This window comes from Salvelinus sp. IW2-2015, linkage group LG18, assembly GCF_002910315.2.
Source record: "Salvelinus sp. IW2-2015 linkage group LG18, ASM291031v2, whole genome shotgun sequence".
In the NCBI taxonomy this organism is placed as follows: Eukaryota; Metazoa; Chordata; class Actinopteri; order Salmoniformes; family Salmonidae; genus Salvelinus; species Salvelinus sp. IW2-2015.
Genome location: NC_036858.1, coordinates 31797018 through 31816313, shown reverse-complemented (window position 1 = coordinate 31816313; position 19296 = coordinate 31797018). Strand labels below are relative to the sequence as shown.

General features: G+C 41.2%; 1 protein-coding gene across 1 annotated transcript; it reads right to left on the bottom strand.

Moving 5' to 3' along the window:
* Positions 1-1025: 1025 nt before the first annotated feature.
* LOC111978535 (uncharacterized) lies at positions 1026-19039 on the bottom strand. Its single transcript, XM_024008643.3, has 5 exons — positions 18772-19039; positions 5614-5755; positions 3499-3905; positions 3130-3358; positions 1026-2884 (listed from the first exon to the last, which is right to left on the bottom strand). The coding sequence occupies exons 1-5, from the start codon at positions 18877-18879 to the stop codon at positions 2763-2765; spliced, it is 1008 nt and encodes a 335-aa protein (XP_023864411.1). The 5' UTR covers positions 18880-19039; the 3' UTR covers positions 1026-2762.
* Between the last annotated feature and the right edge of the window lie 257 nt (positions 19040-19296).

The following is a 19296-nucleotide window of genomic DNA, read 5'->3' as shown; positions in this document are numbered from 1 at the left end:
GACCCTAGCAACCTATCAGTGGCCTGGTCACAGAGGTTGCTGGGAATTTGGGGACCCAGTTTGGGGACCCCCTAGTTTCTCTGGCACCGTCGGGGGATGGATGGAGTGAGCTGCGTGAAGTGATGAGACTCACAGGCAGGGGAATCCGTAACACCTTTTGTATATCAGCAGTTGTCACAAAGTGCTTTTAAAAGTAAACCCATATAGTATCATATTGAACATCGAATTATAGGATCTCTATTAAGTTAAGAGATCCTAAAATTCTATGTTCAATATGTTATTCTATGGGATTACCTTAATAGTATTAACTCTGCCTTCCATTACCCTAAAGAGCAAGCAAAAGCAAACCAGAGGCACATTAGCAAGCACAAATCCCTAGAAGGAAGAGACCTAGAGAGGAACTCGGCTCTCTTCTGGCTGTACCTGCTGCACAGCCTATTCAGTGCCAGTGAGTTTCATACTGTGTATCCTCCTGTCTCTATCTGATACAGTGCCGTCTACTTCTCAGAACCTAGCCAGTAAACATCTCACTGTATGGGTCTGTCTGTTCCCTATATCTTTCACAGGAGGGGCTGCATTATTTCCTCTCCTTCTTATTATTTCACCTTTCCCTGACATTCTGGGATTATTGATGATGTCTCCCGTCTCGCTGTGCGGCCGCCCTTTGACCGGTGGACACGTCTTGTTTCTCGGCAGATAAATGAAAACATCAGAAACCCATATTGATTTCATAGCCAGGGACCAAGACGAGACACGCTGTCAGGGGCGCTTTGATTGTTTTGTCTCTTTTTTGAAACCACCTACTCTCCTCAACTGGGAGGCCAGGCGAGAGTACTGGCTGCTGCACAGACAGAGAGAAAGAAAAACAAAATAAGTCATTAAATTATTAATTGGGCCAAGGAGGAGGGGTCAAATGAGTCGATGCCTGGTTTAATAGCGCTCTGTGGCATTTTAGAAGCAAGGATGAATTTTGGAGACAGCTCAGGTTATCTTTACTATCAGAAGTTCACATCACATCTTGGAGCTGAATGGAATGCAGCTTTATTGAATTTGTATCGAGACAGAATAAAAAGGCCACAATAAACAGGATAGGGGTTATCATGCTGTCAGTGGGTGGAATGGGGTTCAGGACAAATGCCCACGAGGGGCTGTTAAATCCCCCGTGTTGTTGTCTGTGAATAAAGACATGAGATGCTTTACAGGTAATCTCGGATGAAGGAATGGTAGGAACATGGCTAGGGAGAGGGACTGCAGTACTGGATTAGGGTTAGGGATTTAGGATGGAGATATTAAATGAATTCATTGAAAAGTTCTCATGAAAAGTATAAATTGGCTATTTTCAATTAATGGATGCAATTTCAACTTGAATTGAGCTCAGGGGCTCCTGTGGGTCAAAAGCTGTGTTCACACAGCAGATCTGATTGGTCAAAATACCAATTAGTGAAAAAAAGATCAGAATTGGGCTGCCTGTGTATACACAGCCAAAGAGCCTAAGAGTAATGCATCTGAAAATGGTCTCTGAAAATGGTCACATGGCTACTTCAGTGGATATTTCAATTCATCAATGGCAAGTGGCTAATTGTAATTACTGCCTATGATCCTCTTTTTGTGTCATTTTATTTCAGGAGTAAATGTTTGATGTGATGCATCTGCCCAAAACTAAGGCTGTGTTTAGACAGGCAGCCCAATGATATTTATTTAACTAATTAAGTCTTTTGACCAATCAGATGAGCTCTGAAAAATATCTGATGTGATTGGTAAAAATTAATGGAAAAAAGATCAGAATTGGACTGCCTGTGTGAACGCAGCCTAAGTAGCTTTTAAGCAAGTGGTTAATGCGTAAATACCAAATCTTTCCATAGATGACTAGATGTACACAACATATGAAGGACAATGACAAACTGCAGTCTTTTAATGCACCATATTCAATGGTCAGACATGACCGGATATAAAAGAACAAACTTGACCGTTCCTCATTACCAACGGTTACATCTTCTCCAATATGTAATATCTGCATCAAGCCAAATCTCCAGTCCTATTCTCTTCATGTGGGCCCTGTGGACATAGTGAACTTGGGGGGAGTCACACACTGTTTAAGTCCTTTAAGATGAATTAATTCATGCCGTCATCCTCCTGGAGGCTCAGAGTACCTGGGGTCCATTAGGCATGATGCTTATCTCAGGGGGAAAAAGAGGTTAAGGAGGGGACCATGGAGTGGTAATGGAGCTTTTGGAGTTAGCTTAATGCCTAGGATCAGAGAAATCAATGGAGAAATATCATTTGGACCCCCTCCACCCCCCCGCCTCCTCTGTCTAAGTGGGTAGAGGTCAACGACAGAGAGGCGTCTGTCTGGTGAGACGTGACTGAAGCCTCCGTTCCTCCACTGGTTGATCACACATGGGTCAGCAGTCCTGGATCTATGCATCTCTATCAGTCAGAGAGAATACCCCGGGGGCTGTTCCCGTGTGGTTTGCTAATGGTTGGCCGGTGACAGAGGGTGGATATAAGCATCAAAGCCAGTTCTTTTGTACCTTTTTCCACTGGTCTTGAATCCTTCCTCTGTCATGAGGCTGTCTTTTGAGTAATTTTGCCATTCTCTTCCACAGTATCTCTAGCTGAAGCCAAAGTGGAAAAATTCATAGGCAAGACATTCGGCAGGCACATGCACTGATACACTGACACAGTTAATGTGATAAAAAAACAAAAAACTAGAACAAAAATGTTGACTGGATAAAACTTTGCGTTTGGGCAGGAACAGTCCTTCATAGATAACTGGGGTCCCGGTTGGCTCTCCTGGATCGGAACCGGATCTCAGACAGCTTGGAGTTGATGCCGGTGCCAATTTGCCCCTTCCTGGCCAATGGGAAGCGGGCCAGCGTGGCATCTGCGGAGGGAGAGAGTGACAGCACAACAACAATTGGAGGAGGGAGGACAACGCAGGAGTGAGGAACAGCCGTGTTTTACTTTAACTGTACCAGTTAGATATCTCTCTAATGATCGAGAAAGTGAGTGTGTTGTTTTCACTTATCAATGAATGATCAAGTGAACTTGGGAGAAAATTACAATGAAAGGTGGTTGAAGGTTGTTGGTAAGGCTGTTGATCAGGGAATGTGTCAATAACACACGTACTATAGATGGCGTTGAGCTTGTGTGGGTCCAGGGCGGTGCGGTGGTTGGGGAACGTTGGTCTGCGGCTCCTCCCCCCTCGCAGGTTGCTGTTAAGCAGGGTGTCCATGTCGAACACGCCCAGCAACAGGGTGCGCGCCATCGCCGTGGGAGACTGCGTCTGATTGGCTGCATGCCAGGACCGCATTTCACAGAAGACACCGGAACCCGGGTATACCTCCACCTGGTTTACCTGCACAACCAATAGGGAGAGAGAGCAAATGTGATCAGAATTAAAAACACATTTAGACCTTCATAACCATTGGAGGAGGACAGATATGCGGCTACGTTACCAATCTGTCTTTATCTGGAATTAACAGCATTTTTCCTTACATGGCCAGTCCCATTAACACAGTGTGTCTCTGAGCATGTCCTCATCACAGGTAGGTTGGATGCTGAGCCACACAGAGAGCTGTGGGGGTCGTCGTTCTCTGTGATGTCACTCAGCTCCAAGTCTCCGTCCACACTGTGCTCACTGATGGCCATCTCGGGTCCAAAGTTGGACATGCTTTCATTCATGTTGTCCTGAGTCATAGCTGAGCGGTTGGACATGGGCTGATGATGGAGTGGAGAACTGAACCCTTGGCCAAAGTGTCCTGACACGGAGTGGTGGTGTGTGTACGTGTAGCTCTCGCCCCTCCCTGTTGCCGTAGAGACCGCCTGTGGGGACACTGCAGGGTGGGGGGGCTGGTTGGCTTGGCCCAAGGTCTGCCACATGGTGGACAGCAGGCCAGGGATCTCTGGGGGATGACACCACAAAGAAAGAAGAAACATGCATGAGGGAATGTGATCAGTTCAGAGCAGTTGAATTATACAATTACAGATGACGTCGGAAAGTCGGAAGATTACATACACCTTAGCCAAATACATTTCAACTCCGTTTTTCACAATTCCTTACATTTAATCCTAGTAAAAATTCCCTGTCTTAGGTCAGTTAGGATCACCACTTTATTTTAAGAATGTGAAATGTCAGAATAATAGTAGAGAGAATGATTTATTTCAGCTTTTATTTCTTTCATCACATTACCAGTGGGTCAGAAGTTTACATACACTCAATTAGTATTTGGCATTGCCTTTAAATTGTTTATCTTGAGTCAAACGTTTCAGGTAGCCTGCCACAAGCTTCCCACAATAAGTTGGGTGAATTTCGGCCCATTCCTCCCGACAGAGCTGGTGTAACTGAGTCAGGTCTCCTTGCTCGCACACGCTTTATCAGTTCTGACCATAAATGTTCTATAGGATTGAGGTCAGGGCTTTGTGATGGCCACTCCAATACCTTGACTTTGTTGTCCTTAAGCCATTTTGCCATAACTTTGGAAGTATGCTTGGGGTCATTGTCCATTTGGAAGACCCATTTGCGACCAAGCTTTAACTACCTGACCGATTTTTGAGATGTTGCTTCAATATATCCACATCATTTTCTCCTCATGATGCCATCTATTTTGTGAAGTGCACCAGTCCCTCCTGCAGCAAAGCACCCACACAACATGATGCTGCCACCGTGCTTCACGGTTGGGACGATGTTCTTCGGCCTCCCCCTTTTTCCTCCAAACATAACGATGGTCATTATGGCCAAACAGTTCTATTTTTGTTTCATCAGACCAGAGGACATTTCTCCAAGAAGTACGATCTTTGTCCCCATGTGCAGTTGCAAACCGTAGTCTGGCTTTTTTATGGAGGTTTTGGAGCAGTGGCTTCTTCCTTGCTGAGCGGCCTTTCAGGTTATGTCGCTATAGGACTTGTTTTACTGTGGATATAGATACTTTTGTAGCTGTTTCCTCAAGCATCTTCACAAGGTCCTTTGCTGTTGTTCTGGGATTGATTTGCACTTTTCGCACCAACGTACGTTAATCTCTAGGAGACAGAATGCGTCTCCTTCCTGATCGGTATGACGGCTGATTGGTCCCATGGTGTTTATACTTGCGTACTATTGTTTGTACAGATGAACGTGGTACCGTCAGGCGTTTGGAAATTGCTCCCAAGGATGAACCAGACTTGTAGAGGTCTACAATTATTTTTCTGAGGTCTTGGATGATTTCTTCTGAGTTTCCCATGATGTCAAGCAAAGAGGCACTGAGTTTGAAGGTAGGCCTTGAAATACATCCGCAGATACACCGCCAATTGACTCAAATGATGTCAATTAGCCTTCAGAAGCTTCTAAAGCCATGACATTTTATGGAAATTTCCAAGCTGTTTAAAGGCACAGTCAACTTAGTGTATGTAAACTTCTGACCCACTGGAATTGCGATACAGTGAATTATAAGTGAAATAATCTGTCTGTAAACAATTGTTGGAAAAATTACATGCACAAAGTAGATGTCCTAACTGACTTGCCAAAACTATAGTTTGTTAACAAGACATTTGTGGAGTGGTTGAGTTTTAATGACTCCAACCTAAGTGTATGTAAACTTCTGACTTCAACTGTATATTGATTTCACTCATCCTCACCCTTCACTAGCATGCTATGTAGCCGTTGGTTTTCAGCCGCCATTTCGGCCTTCTCTTTCTCCAGTTCCCGAACACGCGACCTGAGGAACTGGAGCTCTGTAGTGTGGGAAGGGTTAAATACGTCCATCTCCATCTTCATTGTCTGTGAAGGAAAGAGAGACGCCGATGGCTGATGAGTGAATGGTTTTGAGAGACACTTTCCATCTACTGTGTTGTGTTGCCTAGATCTCTTATTTTGAAGTGATCTAGGTTGTGGCGTCAAACAGTCTTTAAATGGCTACAACAGAACAAAGAGGTTTCTGTACTCAGTGCAACAAACACTTATAACACCTCCCATCTATGGCTCTGTCACCTTCTTTTGTGACCACACAAATCTAGGGCTGTGAAGGTAATGGAATTTTGGATGACGGTTATTGGTCAGCCAAATTACCACGGTTACCATTATAAGGGACAGTTAGAAAATGACTGGTAGTGTCATAAAAAATCACCCCCCTCCCCTCCCCAACGTAACAAATATGATCACATCACCCTCCCTGTAGTGCTGTAAAAAAATGCACACCTTCCGCCCTCATTGAATTAATTAATGATTACGACCACAAATAATAACTGTATTATGTTTATAAACGTGGATATCGACTTTGTCACTTCAGTATGCTTTTGTGGCACAGTGATGCCACGCAGGGTTACGGGCCAGACGGTTGAGGGTTCACCGACCACCACAGAGGAGCTAACTCTCCCTGCCTGTTTCATTACACTACGATCGGAGCCGGCTGCAGACAATGATCAGCTAGGGGGAAATCAGTTGTTCAATATGTTGATGCTATATTTATAAAATATATGTAACACATTTTCCACCAACAGGTTTCTGTGCCAATGCACCATACAACCAATAAGCAAAGCATAACTGCATACCGATTACCAACTTTCGGCTCTTCAACATCATGGTTTGCGTTTTCAACACCACAATCAAATAGACGAGGCCTATGTCAATCTCGACAAACAGAAAATACATCCCTCCCTACATGGTACCCAGTACCGAAGGCTTGGCTTGACAATCTTTAAATGTCATTGAACTTTTAGTGATTTGTGACAGATGTCTCTTTCCATTCATTGAATGGCCTGTGCACAGTTTGGATGCTGGAATGATATTGGACTGGACCAATATTGGACTGGACTTTCGAAGGACCAAMATCCGATTAAAACATTGCGAGTGATTGTGTTTATGCCACACATAAAAAGGTAATACATTTTAAAAGTTAAATTACAAATATTTAGGCTATAATGAAGCGTTAGGTTCTATGTGCGTGAGGAATAGGCACTCGGATTGGAGAGGAGGCAGAGCGTGCCTYAAGCCTTCCGGAATAACTGGGCCTGGAGCATACGTGGCCACATTATTATAGAAAGACTTGAGAATGATAATCCGCAACAGTCAGCGCATCTTAGCATCAGAAGTACAAATACAGCCAGACTGGCCTGCTACTGTGCCTTTCTAGACCTTATAAACTGTCGAGAGTAGCCCCACAACTGACCCAAATGGAATGAAACATTCAAATCACAGCGCTTTTGCGCTGTTAATCAAATGACATGTTCACTGCAGTTGAAAGCCTTGAGTACAATTTTGTACTCACTTCAAAACAATAATGCAATTTTTCATTGCATTGTGGTGTTGTAGGCTAGTCTAGGTAGGATAMTTGTATTGTCCCTAAACAAGATCAATAGGTGAGCTTTTTTGAGCTGTGTGTCTCATGCCTTCACTGTCCTTTCATGCGCAATGATGCACCTTCCTCTCCACTGCCTTGAGCTACTCCCCTTGTTCTTGTGGATTTATATAGACAATTGGTGAAGMTTCAATGATTTTACGTGTGCTAGTCTGACATTTAAAAAGCAATACTTTCCTTAAAGGTTCTGTGTATCATAAAGCTACTTCTACGTTTAAATGTGTCACCTTTGACAGAAAATGGTGACAGACATTCACAGAAGGCTATGACAAACACGTATGAAGCAAGGACTATAAATAACAGCATTTCAAAAACACGGAAATGAACAATGTACCAAAAAAAGCTAGGCTAAAAAAATAATTGGTGAGCTTAATTATATAGAAAAAATTCCCCTCACACAGAAACTAAAATGTCACTACAAAGGCTTTTATGAACATTTTATTAAAATTAAGTTTCATTGTTCTTAAAGTTATCTATTTGTTTTTTTCACTATTTCAGGAAAATAAAATGCTGGAGATTATAGACGTTCCCTGAAGGGAAAAAAAGACCAAATATTATAATCTATCATCGCACTCATTAATATGCAAATTGAATCGTGTTTAGTCAATCATTTTACCGTGCGAGTTGGGTTGTTATATGCCACATCATATTTGAAGAGATGCAGAAAACATTACGTTGATGCATTTTCAATTTGAATATTAATGAAGTTTACATAATTTACCGGTTCCTGGGATTTAACAGGTCCTTGCATTTATTAGTGTACACAACAAACATTTCTACAACGCACTGTTTCAAAAAAGGCAATCCTTTTTTCCCCCCAATCTTACATTTTTGATACAATTTCTATAGGTGGAGAATACAGAATAAAGCTGACACTACAATCATCTGTGGTGACTTTCATTGGATCAAGCCCATTTCAAGCACTTCCTACCTGGATGAACAAAAATAGGCATATGGTTTGCCTACATGGACTAATATGGGAATGAGTGAGCAGCCTTCAACAAAAGGACATTGATTAAATGAATTATTATTCTATTAAATTATTTTCTAACATAACGATGTGTACACATATGTAAATATATTAGTTGATATCACCAGTMTGATTATCAGCAGATATCTCTAAAAGAGTGTCAAACCTGGGCCGCGTTCAGCAGGACACAATGGTTGGTGTGAAACATTTGATTCAACAGAAACGGTGCTGTTCTGAACAACCAATTGAAGAACGCTGTGATTATGGTCGCGATTATGATTCATAGCTATTAAATACCTTGCCCAAACAGTTGTCCCTTATAGGGAGATGGCTTTGTGAATTAGAGGCTCTTCTTCACCTGAGATTGGACTCTAAAGATGTTTGTAGATGTTTTTAAAGATGTTTGTAGAGGTTTTTAAAGATGTTTGTAGATGTTTTTAAAGATGTTTTTAAAGATGTTTGTAGATGTTTTTAAAGATGTTTGTAAAAATGTTTGTAGATGTTTTTAAATATGTTTGTAGATGTTTTTAAAGATGTTTGTAGATGTTTGTAGATGTTTTTAAAGATGTTTGTAAAAATGTTTGTAGATGTTTTTAAAGATGTTTGTAGATGTTTTTAAAGATGTTTGTAGATGTTCTTAAAGATGTTTGTAGATGTTTTTAAAGATGTTTGTAGTGTAACGGAGGTAAGAAAGGGCCATAAGCTCACTCCACTTGAAATATCTCCAATGTTGCTTTTGAATAGCTTAACTGGTTCGTATATTGTCAGGTGGGCGGTGACGTGTGCTGGCTAGGCAGAGGGCCCCAGGTCCAAGACGTGGTACGGACAGTTTACCCTGAGTTGTACTCAGAGAGGGAGGAAGCTAATACTGCTAAGTTAGATCACTGCTGCCGTGACACGGATCCGCAGTTGGGCACATCTCAACGGCTGGGGTTGCTATGGAGCGAGTTTAGAGGGGGCGAGTGTAACCGAGGTACAGTAAGAATGTACCGTAAGCTAACTCCACAGCTTCACTACATAGGCTAGTTTCACAACATTCACCCCCCTTTGACCTATTCCCCCACGAGAGACCACTCCATGTTGGGCGCCATTTTGTCACATGCAATGTAACATCCGTAAAGGTTTTTGTAAAACATGAATCTTACATCAGATCATCTTGAAACTGTCTCTGTCAAGCTAACTTTCATCATGGTCTATAAATCGGTTGCTCTCTTTTCATTGTCAGTATCCTTTATCTTTACGATGGATAATCATTTATTGTACGTTATACGGATTCACATCAACACATTTCCCGAAAAATGTAATGACGAGACACACATGACMAAAATGTTCACCAACGTCGGCCACAATGCAATTCCACAAAATACACAACACGCGCAGCKGCAGAATAGCATAAAACAAAATGGAGCATTATCCAAGCAGGTTGCCGCGTGGACGCCTTTAGCGTAGCGTATTTACTTCACACAAAGTCGCCAAAAAATTCAAAGCACACGCATAACTGTCACTGCCGGATTGCACACGCTCCCTGAACRCAGTTAATGAACCCTACAGGAAACCYCTACAGTATAGCCTATAAAAGAACATGTGACCATTTGAGCTGTCGCTTGTGAGACTCTTCAGACAGTCACAAATTTGATAGCCAACTGACATTTACTCCTGAGGTGCTGACCTGTTGCACCCTCTACAACCACTGTGATTATTATTACTTGACCCTGCTGGTCATCTATGAACGTTTGAACATCTTGGGCATGTACTGTTATAATCTCTACCCGGCACAGCCAGAAGAGAACTGGCCACCCCTCAGAGCCTGGTTCCTCTCTAGGTTTCTTCCTAGGTTCCTGCCTTTCTAGGGAGTTTTTCCTAGCCTCCGTGCTTCTACATCTGCATTGCTTGCTGTTTGGGGGTTTTAGGCTGGGTTTCTGTATAGCACTTTGTGACATCGGCTGATGAAAATGCGCTTTATAAATCAATTTGATTGATGGGCCTATGCACAATCCACTACATTGTGTGCATCTCTGTCACAGATACAGTCTGTTAACAAATCAGAAGCATTAGGGGAAATTATATCTTCTCCTATCCCAAAGCCTAGGCTATTTTCCTATCCAGTCCCAATCAGACTGAAAGCCAAAATCCTCACTCCTGTCTGGCCTCAGGGCCTGGACAGCTTGCTATCATCGACGGAAAAATTAATTCCCAAGTTTATCAAGACATTTTTCAGGAGAATGTTAGGCTATCTGTCTGCCAATTGAAGCTCAACAGAAGTTTGGTGATGCAACAGGACAACGACCCATAACACAGAAGTAAATCAACAACAGAATGGCTTCAACAGAAGAAAATACACCTTCTGGAGGGGCCCAGTCAGAGTCCTGACCTCAACCCGATTGAGGTGCTGTGGCATGACCTGTGATGACCCGATTGAGGTGCTGTGGCAAGAGAGCAGTTCACACCAGACATCCCAAGAATATTGCTGAACTGAAACAGTTTTGTATAGAGGAATGGCCCAAAATTCCTCCAGACTGTTGTGCAGGTCTGATCCGCAACTACAGAAACTGTTTGGTTGAGGTTATTGCTGCCAAAGGAGGGTCAACCAGTTATTAAATCCAAGGGTTCACATACCTTCCCCACCCTGCACTGTGAATGTTTACACGGTGTGTTCAATAAAGACATGAAAATGTATAATTATTTGTTTTTAGTTTAAGGAGACTGAGTTTGTCTATTGTTGTGACCTAGATGAAGATAAGATCACTTTTTCTTGCCACTAAATAGTACCAGTCAAAAGTTTTCTTTATTTTTACTATATTTTACATTGTAGAATAATTGTGAAGACATCAAAACTATGAGAACACATATGKAATCATGTAGTAACCAAAAAAGTGTTAAACAAATCAAAATATATGTTATATTTGAGATTCTTCAAAGTAGCCACCCTTTACCGTGATGACAGCGTCACACRCTCTTGGCATTCTCTGAACCAGCTTCATGAGGTAGTCACCTGGAATGCATTTCAATTAACAGGTGTGCCTTGTAAAAATTAATTTGTGGAATTTCTTTCCTTTTAATGTGTTTGAGCCAATCAGTTGTGTTGTGACAAGGTAGGCTTGGTATACAGAAGATAGCMCTATTTGGAAAAATACCAAGTCCTTATTATGGCAAGAACAGCTCAAATTATCAAAGAGAAGTGACAGWCCATCATTACTTTAAGACATGAAAGTAAGTCAATCCAGAACATTTCAAGAACTTTTGAAAGTTTCTTCAAGTGCAGTCGCAAATAGCATCAAGCGCTATGATGAAACTGGTTCTTATGAGGACCGCCACAGGAAAGGAAGACCCAGAGTTACSTCTATTGCAGAGGATAAGTTCATTAGAGTTAACTGCACCTCAGAAATTGCAGCCTAAATAAATGGTTCACAGAGTTCAAGTAACTGACACATCTCAACATCAACTGTTCAGAGAAGACTGCGTGAATCAGGCCTTCTTGGTCGAATTGCTGCAAAGAAACCACTACTAAAGGACATCAATAAGAAGAAGAGACTTGCTTGGCCCAAATTTGATATATTTGGTTCCAACCGCCTGTCGTTGTGAGATGCGTGAACAGATGATGAACAGATGATTTCCACATGTGTGGTACCCACCGTGAAGCATGGAGGAGGTGTGCTGGTGCCTTGCTGGTGACACTGTCTGTGATTTATTTAGAATTCAAGGCACACTTAACTAGCATGGCTACCTCAGCATTCTGCAGCGATACGCCATCCCATCTGGTTTGCACTTAGTGGGACTTTCATTTGTTTGTCAACAGGGCAATGACCCAACACACCTTCAGGCTGTGTAAGGGCTATTTGACCAAGAAGGAGAGTGATGGAGTGCTGCATCAGACCTGGCCTTGACAATCACCCAAACTCAAACCAATTCAGATGGTTTGGGATGAGTTGGACCGCAGAGTGACGAAAAAGCAGCCAAYAAGTGCTCAACATATATGGGAAATCCTTCAAGACTGTTGGAAAAGAATTCCAGGTGAAGCTGGTTGAGAGAATGCCAAGAGTGTGCAAAGCTGTCATCAAGGCAAAGGGTGGCTATTTGAAGAATCTCAAATATAAAATAGATGTTGGTTTGTTTAACACTTTTTTGGTTACTACATGATTCCATATGTGTTATTTCATAGTTTTTATGTCTTCACTATTATTCTACAATGTAGAAAATAGTCAAATAAAGAAAAACCCTTGAATGAGTAGGTATTTTAAAACTTTTGACCGGTAGTGAATGTAAATGTGATATTTCAGTTTTTGTAGTATTATTTTTGTAAAATATATTAAAAATCTGTTTTTGCTTTGTCATTCTGGGGAATTGTATGTAGATTAATGAGGAAATAAAACCATTTATTACGATGTAGAATAACGCTGTAACGTAACAAAATGTGGAAAAAGTCAAGGGGCCTGAATACTTTCCGAATGCACTGTATACACTTCATGGSCAAAAGTATGTGGCACCTGCTTGTGTAACATCTCATTCCAAAATKATGGGCATTAATATGGACTTGGTCCCCCCTTTGCTGTGACAACAGCCTCCACTCTTCTGGGAAGGCATTCCACTAGATGTTGGAACATTGCTACGRGAACTTGCTTCCAATCAGCAAGAAGAGCCTTAGTGAGGTCAGGCACTGATGTAGGGCGATTAGGCCTGGCTCGCAGACAGCGTTCCAATTTATCCCAAAGGTGTTCAATGGGGTTGAGGTCAGGGCTCTGTGCAGGCCAGTCAAGTTCTTCCACAGTAATCTCRACAAACTATTTCTTTATGGACCTCRCCTTGTGCACGGGGGCATTGTCATGCTGAAACAGGAAAGGGCCTTCCCCAAACTGTTGCCACAAAGTTAGAAGCACAGAATTGTTTACAATGTAATTGTACAGTATGCTGTAGTGTTAAGAGTTCCCTTCACTGGAACGAAGGGCCCTAGCCCGAACCATGAAAACCAGCCCCAGACCATTATTCCTCCTGCACCAAACTTTACAGYTGGTACCATACATTGGGGCAGGTAGCGTTCTCCTGGCATCYGCCAAATCCATATTTGTCCGTYGGACTGCCAGATGGTGAMGCGTGATTCATCACACCAGAGAAGGCGTTTCCAATGCTCCAGAGTCCAAAGGCGGTGAGCYTTACACCACTCCAGCCAACGCTGGGCATTGCGCATGGTGATCTTAGGCGTTTRCGCGGCCATGGAAAACCATTTCATGTAGCTCCAAAAGAAAGWTMTTGTGCTGACGTTGCTTCCAGAGGCAGTTTGGAACTCGGTAGTCAGTGTTGCAAAATAGGACAATTTGTACACGCTGCGTGCCTCAGCACTTGGCGGTCCCATTCTGTGAGCTTGTGTGGCCTACCACTCTGCGGCTGAGTCATTGTTGCGCATAGACATTTCCACTTCACAATAACAGCCCTTACAGTTGACTGGGGCAGGGCAGAAATTTGACRAACTGGCTTGTTAGAAAGGTGGCTTCCTATGATGGTGACAYGTTTAAAGTCACTGAGCTCTTCAGTAAGGCCATTCTACTCCCAATGTTTGTATGGAGATTGCATGGCTGTGTGCTCGATTGTATACATCTGTCAGCAATGGGTGTGGCTGAAATAGTCTAATACATTAATTTCAAGGGGTGTACACATACTTTTCTATATAAAGTATATACACATAGATATACAGTGCATTCAGAAAGTATTCAGACCCTTTGACTTTTTCAACATTTTGTTACATTACAGCCTTATTCTGAAATTGATTATATTGTTTTTYYCCCCTCCTCAATCTACACACCCCATAATGACAAAGCAAAAACATTGTTATTATTATTATTATTACATTTTTTACATTTTTGCAAATGTATTAAAAACACAAAACTGAAATATCACATTTACATAAGTACAAATGGAAATTACAAAAAAGTTTAAATTATTGTTTTTGTGCTAAGCCAGGTCATTCCTTCGAAATGGCTATCCATGTTTTAACCTAAGGGGCTTATCAAAGTTTACAGAATGGTTACCTGGAGGAAAAGGGCAGAGGGTCATGCTTTTTCAATTTCAGTCAAGGGGAGGGTTYAGTATTTTATTTAAATCTAGTCCAGGGGAGGGTTTAGTATTTTATTTAAATMTAGTCCAGGGGAGGGTTTACTATTTTTTTTAAATCTAGTCCAGGGGAGGGTTATGTAATTTGTCATTGATTAAATGCTTTAGAATTAGTTGCTTATTAGGCTACATATTGATGTATGCCCAATGCCGCCCCTCATCTCTGATTCTCCATTGCACCTATAGGCTATCTAGTGTGGTCTCAATCAAAGGACCCRTAGCCTATAGGCTACGAAGTGCATGCCCAGAGAAGCACAGAGCAAAGTTGTATTTCTAAGATTGGTGCTAGGATGGTTTAAATTAAACTAGGCTGCATTATACACTGCAATGGATATTCCAACCCTGAGCCCCAGCCTGCTCTGCTTTTGGTGATCAAAAACGTCTGTGTGAGCTGCTTAACCAATGGCTGTGCTGTGTAGGGCTACAATGTCAGTTCAGGAGGAGAGTGAAAGGTTTCTTCTGAAAATATATTTGATTAGGCCTAGACCCAAAAATGCACTATCATGCTATGTTCTGTTCAGTTTGAGAAAGAGAGCAGGAAGATGAGGAGGACCAGAGGTCAACTTTGATAGCTTGCTGCTACTATATTTGAATTTATTAAAAACAATATGTTTCTTGCCCATGATGTATTTTTCAGAGTTATTGACCTCACAATAAGCCAGATTCGAGTAACTTACATTGTTGTGCTGAAACTTGAAGCAGCAGCAGCCGCGGCACAATCAATTGGAAATGGACAGCTCATGGTGCTGAAAGTAGGCAAATTCGAGTAGGCATAATTCATTTAAAAACGGTCTTTACTAACAACAAGAGGGCTTTGTGTTGGAGCCTATTTCTTCCCATTTAAGAAATAAGAGGTACAACTACCTGTTTGACAGACGAAATTAGGCTATAGGCTGCTATAGCCATAGATTTTTGTCGGTCAATTCCTCCACCCACTCTTTAAATAGCCCTTCACTGACACAGACGTAGGCTGTTAAGTTAAAACCAATACTCAAATCGAGGGGGTATGAGAGGGTATGCCATAGGCCTAACTTTTATTGAAGAAAACGGTAAAAAGAACAGGCCTACCTCTTGTTAACTTAAGATTGAGAAGAAAATRAAAAACGGATACAATTATATAAAAGTGATCTATAACAGTGGTTTGGTCCGCAATGCTTCATGCTAGAAACAAGCTTTAAAATACCCGGGAAAGACGTCACTCCGATGCATATGATGATGTCATTGTTTAGTTTCTTTGACATTCAGAGGCCGACTTTGCTTGGGAAGTAATCTAATACTGTCACTATCAATGTATTAAGCTATTCACTTTTAGAAGATGTTTAAACCCAGACAGCTTTTAGGGAACCACTTGTGACCTTCTGTTGTTGGGTTAAGCCAAAAACGAAGAGTAGCCAGCAGTTAAAACTTAAACATTTCTACGTAGTTAGGTCCACTATGTCTGGGGTGGAAAGGTAGGCCTAACTTTTGAAAGTACAGTACCATGCTCAGATTCCTAATGACGTCTCAGATTTAATTATTTGCAAACAGGGACAATTTCGTTGCAAACAAGATACACTAATTTGGCATTAGAGAAATATGTTAAAATGAACTCTCTGTCCATTCTTAGCCTGTAATTCCTGTAATTAGTGTTGTATTAAAAAGCGATTCAGCTAATATGTACAATTATGAGATTTGCATAAAATCTATACAAAAGGCTATTTTTTTCCTCGGACTTGCAAATACGATGACAGATTCATGCAAAGCTTTTACTATAAAGGAGATCTTTCCAACCCTACTCCTGTCCACGGTGGTTTACGAACCCACAACCTTCAGGCCCGCAGCCCTGTGCGCTATCAACATTCCCAGGTTACCATTCAATGCTTCCAGGATGAAGAACAGCTAGACATGTTATCTGCTATCCACTTTGTTTTGATTAATATTTTGGGTATAGGGGAGGATCTTTTTTTTTTTCAAGCGTTCAGGGAGAGTTTAGGTCAAATACATTTTGCTTAAGGGAGGGCAATCTATTTTCATTTCAGAGAGGTCCGATTTTCTCCATGTAACCCCTATTATAAGTAACGTTCACTCCCTAAGACTTACAAACTCACAGGCTTTCGCTAATATGTCCAGTCTCCCCAAAAAGCTTGTTTTTTTTCATCTAACATCCATAATGTTTCGTATTTTCGTTATATCTCCAGCATGACAATATTTATACCCCAAAGTCCTATCTTTGGCGTATACACTCTCCCCAAGGGGTTCTATAGACACGCACATCAAAAGTTGAATTTCTATTTTGTGAGCCTTTTACAGTTTTTCTCAAGCATTTTTTGGAACGATGTTGATATTCAAATCAGAGACCACAAGACACAGATCTCTGTGGCCTTTTGCAAAACAGTAAATGCATTTAAAAAATGTAGATTAGTTGCCTTCCCAAAACATAAATACAGTCGTCAAAAGAACCTGACTGCCTGCAAAAAGATTAACGCAACCCTGAGTCCAAGCAGACAAGACAGAAAGTTAGTCTGTATTTTCAAAACCCAGTAGATCAATACATTCTCTTTGCAGTCACTAAAACGTGATGATCAAAATTGGAAATACAACTATCCAAAGGTGCAGAATAATGGGCAATCACTCTAATCTTAACTATATTCCACCAAACAACGTTATACACATCAAATGTTATTCCTGAAAAAAACATATATATTTTTTAAAGCATATTGTGTGCAGGATTCATTACACGTAATCTGTATCATCACAATCCGATTCCATGTATTTAATACACACGCTGGTTTGGCACAAAGAAACCCAATCCACAACAGAAATAAGACCAGAGTGGACGAGGCCACGTTAAGCAGATCATTAATTATTAACCCCTTACACTCGTGGAAATTGGCCTATAAGGATAGGGCTACATTGAAATGCCTCCTAAAGAAATATAGAAAGAATATGCATAACCATAGTAGCAATTAAAAGGGAAAATTATTAGACTAAAGGTGATGACAGAACAGTTCACCTGACAAGACTGAATCGAGACATTACACAATTGATTTTATGTGCATTTTACATTTACTTTAGCCGCATTTCCTGATAACAAAATACTCTGGAAACATTCAGTAACATGATAAGAATATTCTCTGAAAACTAGGCGTAGGTGCAACATAAGACAAAAAAATTACAAGGGTTTGAGTGAGAGGTCTAACTGGTGTTTCCAAATGGCCACACACTTCTCCAAAGTGTGCACATTTCCTAAGTGCACTTATGACTCAAAGAACAGTCTTCAACTACGTTTTCTGTTTTTGCTTTTCTAGCTGTGCCTTTGAGGAACTAGAGCAAGCACACTTGGAGTTGTGCAGGCGACACTGCCGACTGACTGATCTACAAATCACCTTACACTACAAATAACTACTCATTATTATTTGTAGGTCAGTCAGTCAGAATTGACCAATGATACATTACGGGTTGATCCTCTCGAACACAGCCACTGACACAACTGATATGAATTCAAACTTGAGTTGTGTGGTTTGATGAATTCTTTTCATTTTGCCATTGGGCAGAGCGAGAGAATGACTAACAAAATCAATCAATTCAATTTGTATTTGTCACACGCGCCGAATACAACAGGTGTAGACCTTACAGTGAAATGCTTACTTACAAGCCCTTAAAAACAACAATGTAGTTTTAAGAACCCCCCCCCCCCCCAAAAAAAAGTAAGAGAGAATAATAACAAATAATTAAAGAGCAGCAGTAAATAACAATAGCGAGGCTAAATACAGGGGGTGCCGGGAAAGAGTCAATGTGCCGGGGCACCGGCATCGAGGTGATGTGTAGATGTAGTTGTAGGTAGAGTTATTAAAGTGACAGGGCCTCTAGGCAAGTGCCCTGCGCGCTCGCTCGGTATTCGGCCATGATTACTACACATTTAGATAGCTGGTTAGATTCATTTACCAACCTAAAAATGGTTCGCTTACATTACTAATCGAATTCCTAAAAAAATATGTTTTTGTTGTTGTTTTATTGTCAGCGGCCCACTAAAGGCTGCGGGCGTACGCGACTATGGCTAGCTGAATAGAATAGATTACATTGATTACATTGAAGACGGCATCACTAGGCATCCCATTTAGTATTACTCTTTGTACAGTACATAGACAGATGACCGCAAGTGTGTGATTGGTCCATCATAACAAAAGCGAGGTGGTGGATTAACAGATATGAAGCTGGCCACCTGCAGTAGACACTGAATGAACACTATTAGCATAGGTATTAGAATCATTTAGGATCTCTATGATGAACACGCCATATGTAGTAAGCTGTTTCCAAATGTGACCAAACACACTAACGAGCAAGCTAGATTGTGAAAGTACTTGAAGTACTGAGGGAAAACAGTCTTACTCTATTATTGCCAATGCTAGCCGTCTCTATTCTTTGTTGTAGGATCATGCATTCGTGATTCCGCTCCACCTCACATTTAGACGGCTGTGATTCCGGCATTTCTTGCATATTATCACACGAATATCTAATGTGACTTGAAGTTATATTCCTTAAATGGTAATGTATCCGTTTCCAAATGCAATAGTCGCGTATTTGCTGTCAACAACGGACGTTATCAAAACATTGAAAGTGAAAGCAAGCACGCTGTAAAAAATAATATGTCCGGTGTTTAAAGCGATAGTTTCCGGTATGACGTCACGTGCAAGACTATATCAATGAGTTTCTCAAATGTACTGTCTTTGACTGTATTCATTTTCTCTCTGCAATGGTGTTGTTTGTAGTATACATTCGTAGTATGATTATGTCTGGTACAATGTATATTTTGCAATATGAAACTGCTCAATGGCTTTTTTGGACACTGCCAGGTACTAATTGATAACAATAATATGGAAAGAAGTAGGACTCTATTCCTCAGTCCTCGAGACT

Excerpts from the sequence above, each read along its gene's own strand:
- LOC111978535 (XM_024008643.3), bottom strand. The coding sequence starts at position 18,879 with ATGCAAGAAATGCCGGAATCACAGCCGTCTAAATGTGAGGTGGAGCGG. Across the intron at positions 5,756-18,771 it reads CTAGCATTGGCAATAATAGA|ACAATGAAGATGGAGATGGA; the intron begins GTAAGACTGTTT and ends TTTCCTTCACAG. Across the intron at positions 3,359-3,498 it reads GTGTTAATGGGACTGGCCAT|GTAAACCAGGTGGAGGTATA; the intron begins GTAAGGAAAAAT and ends TTGGTTGTGCAG.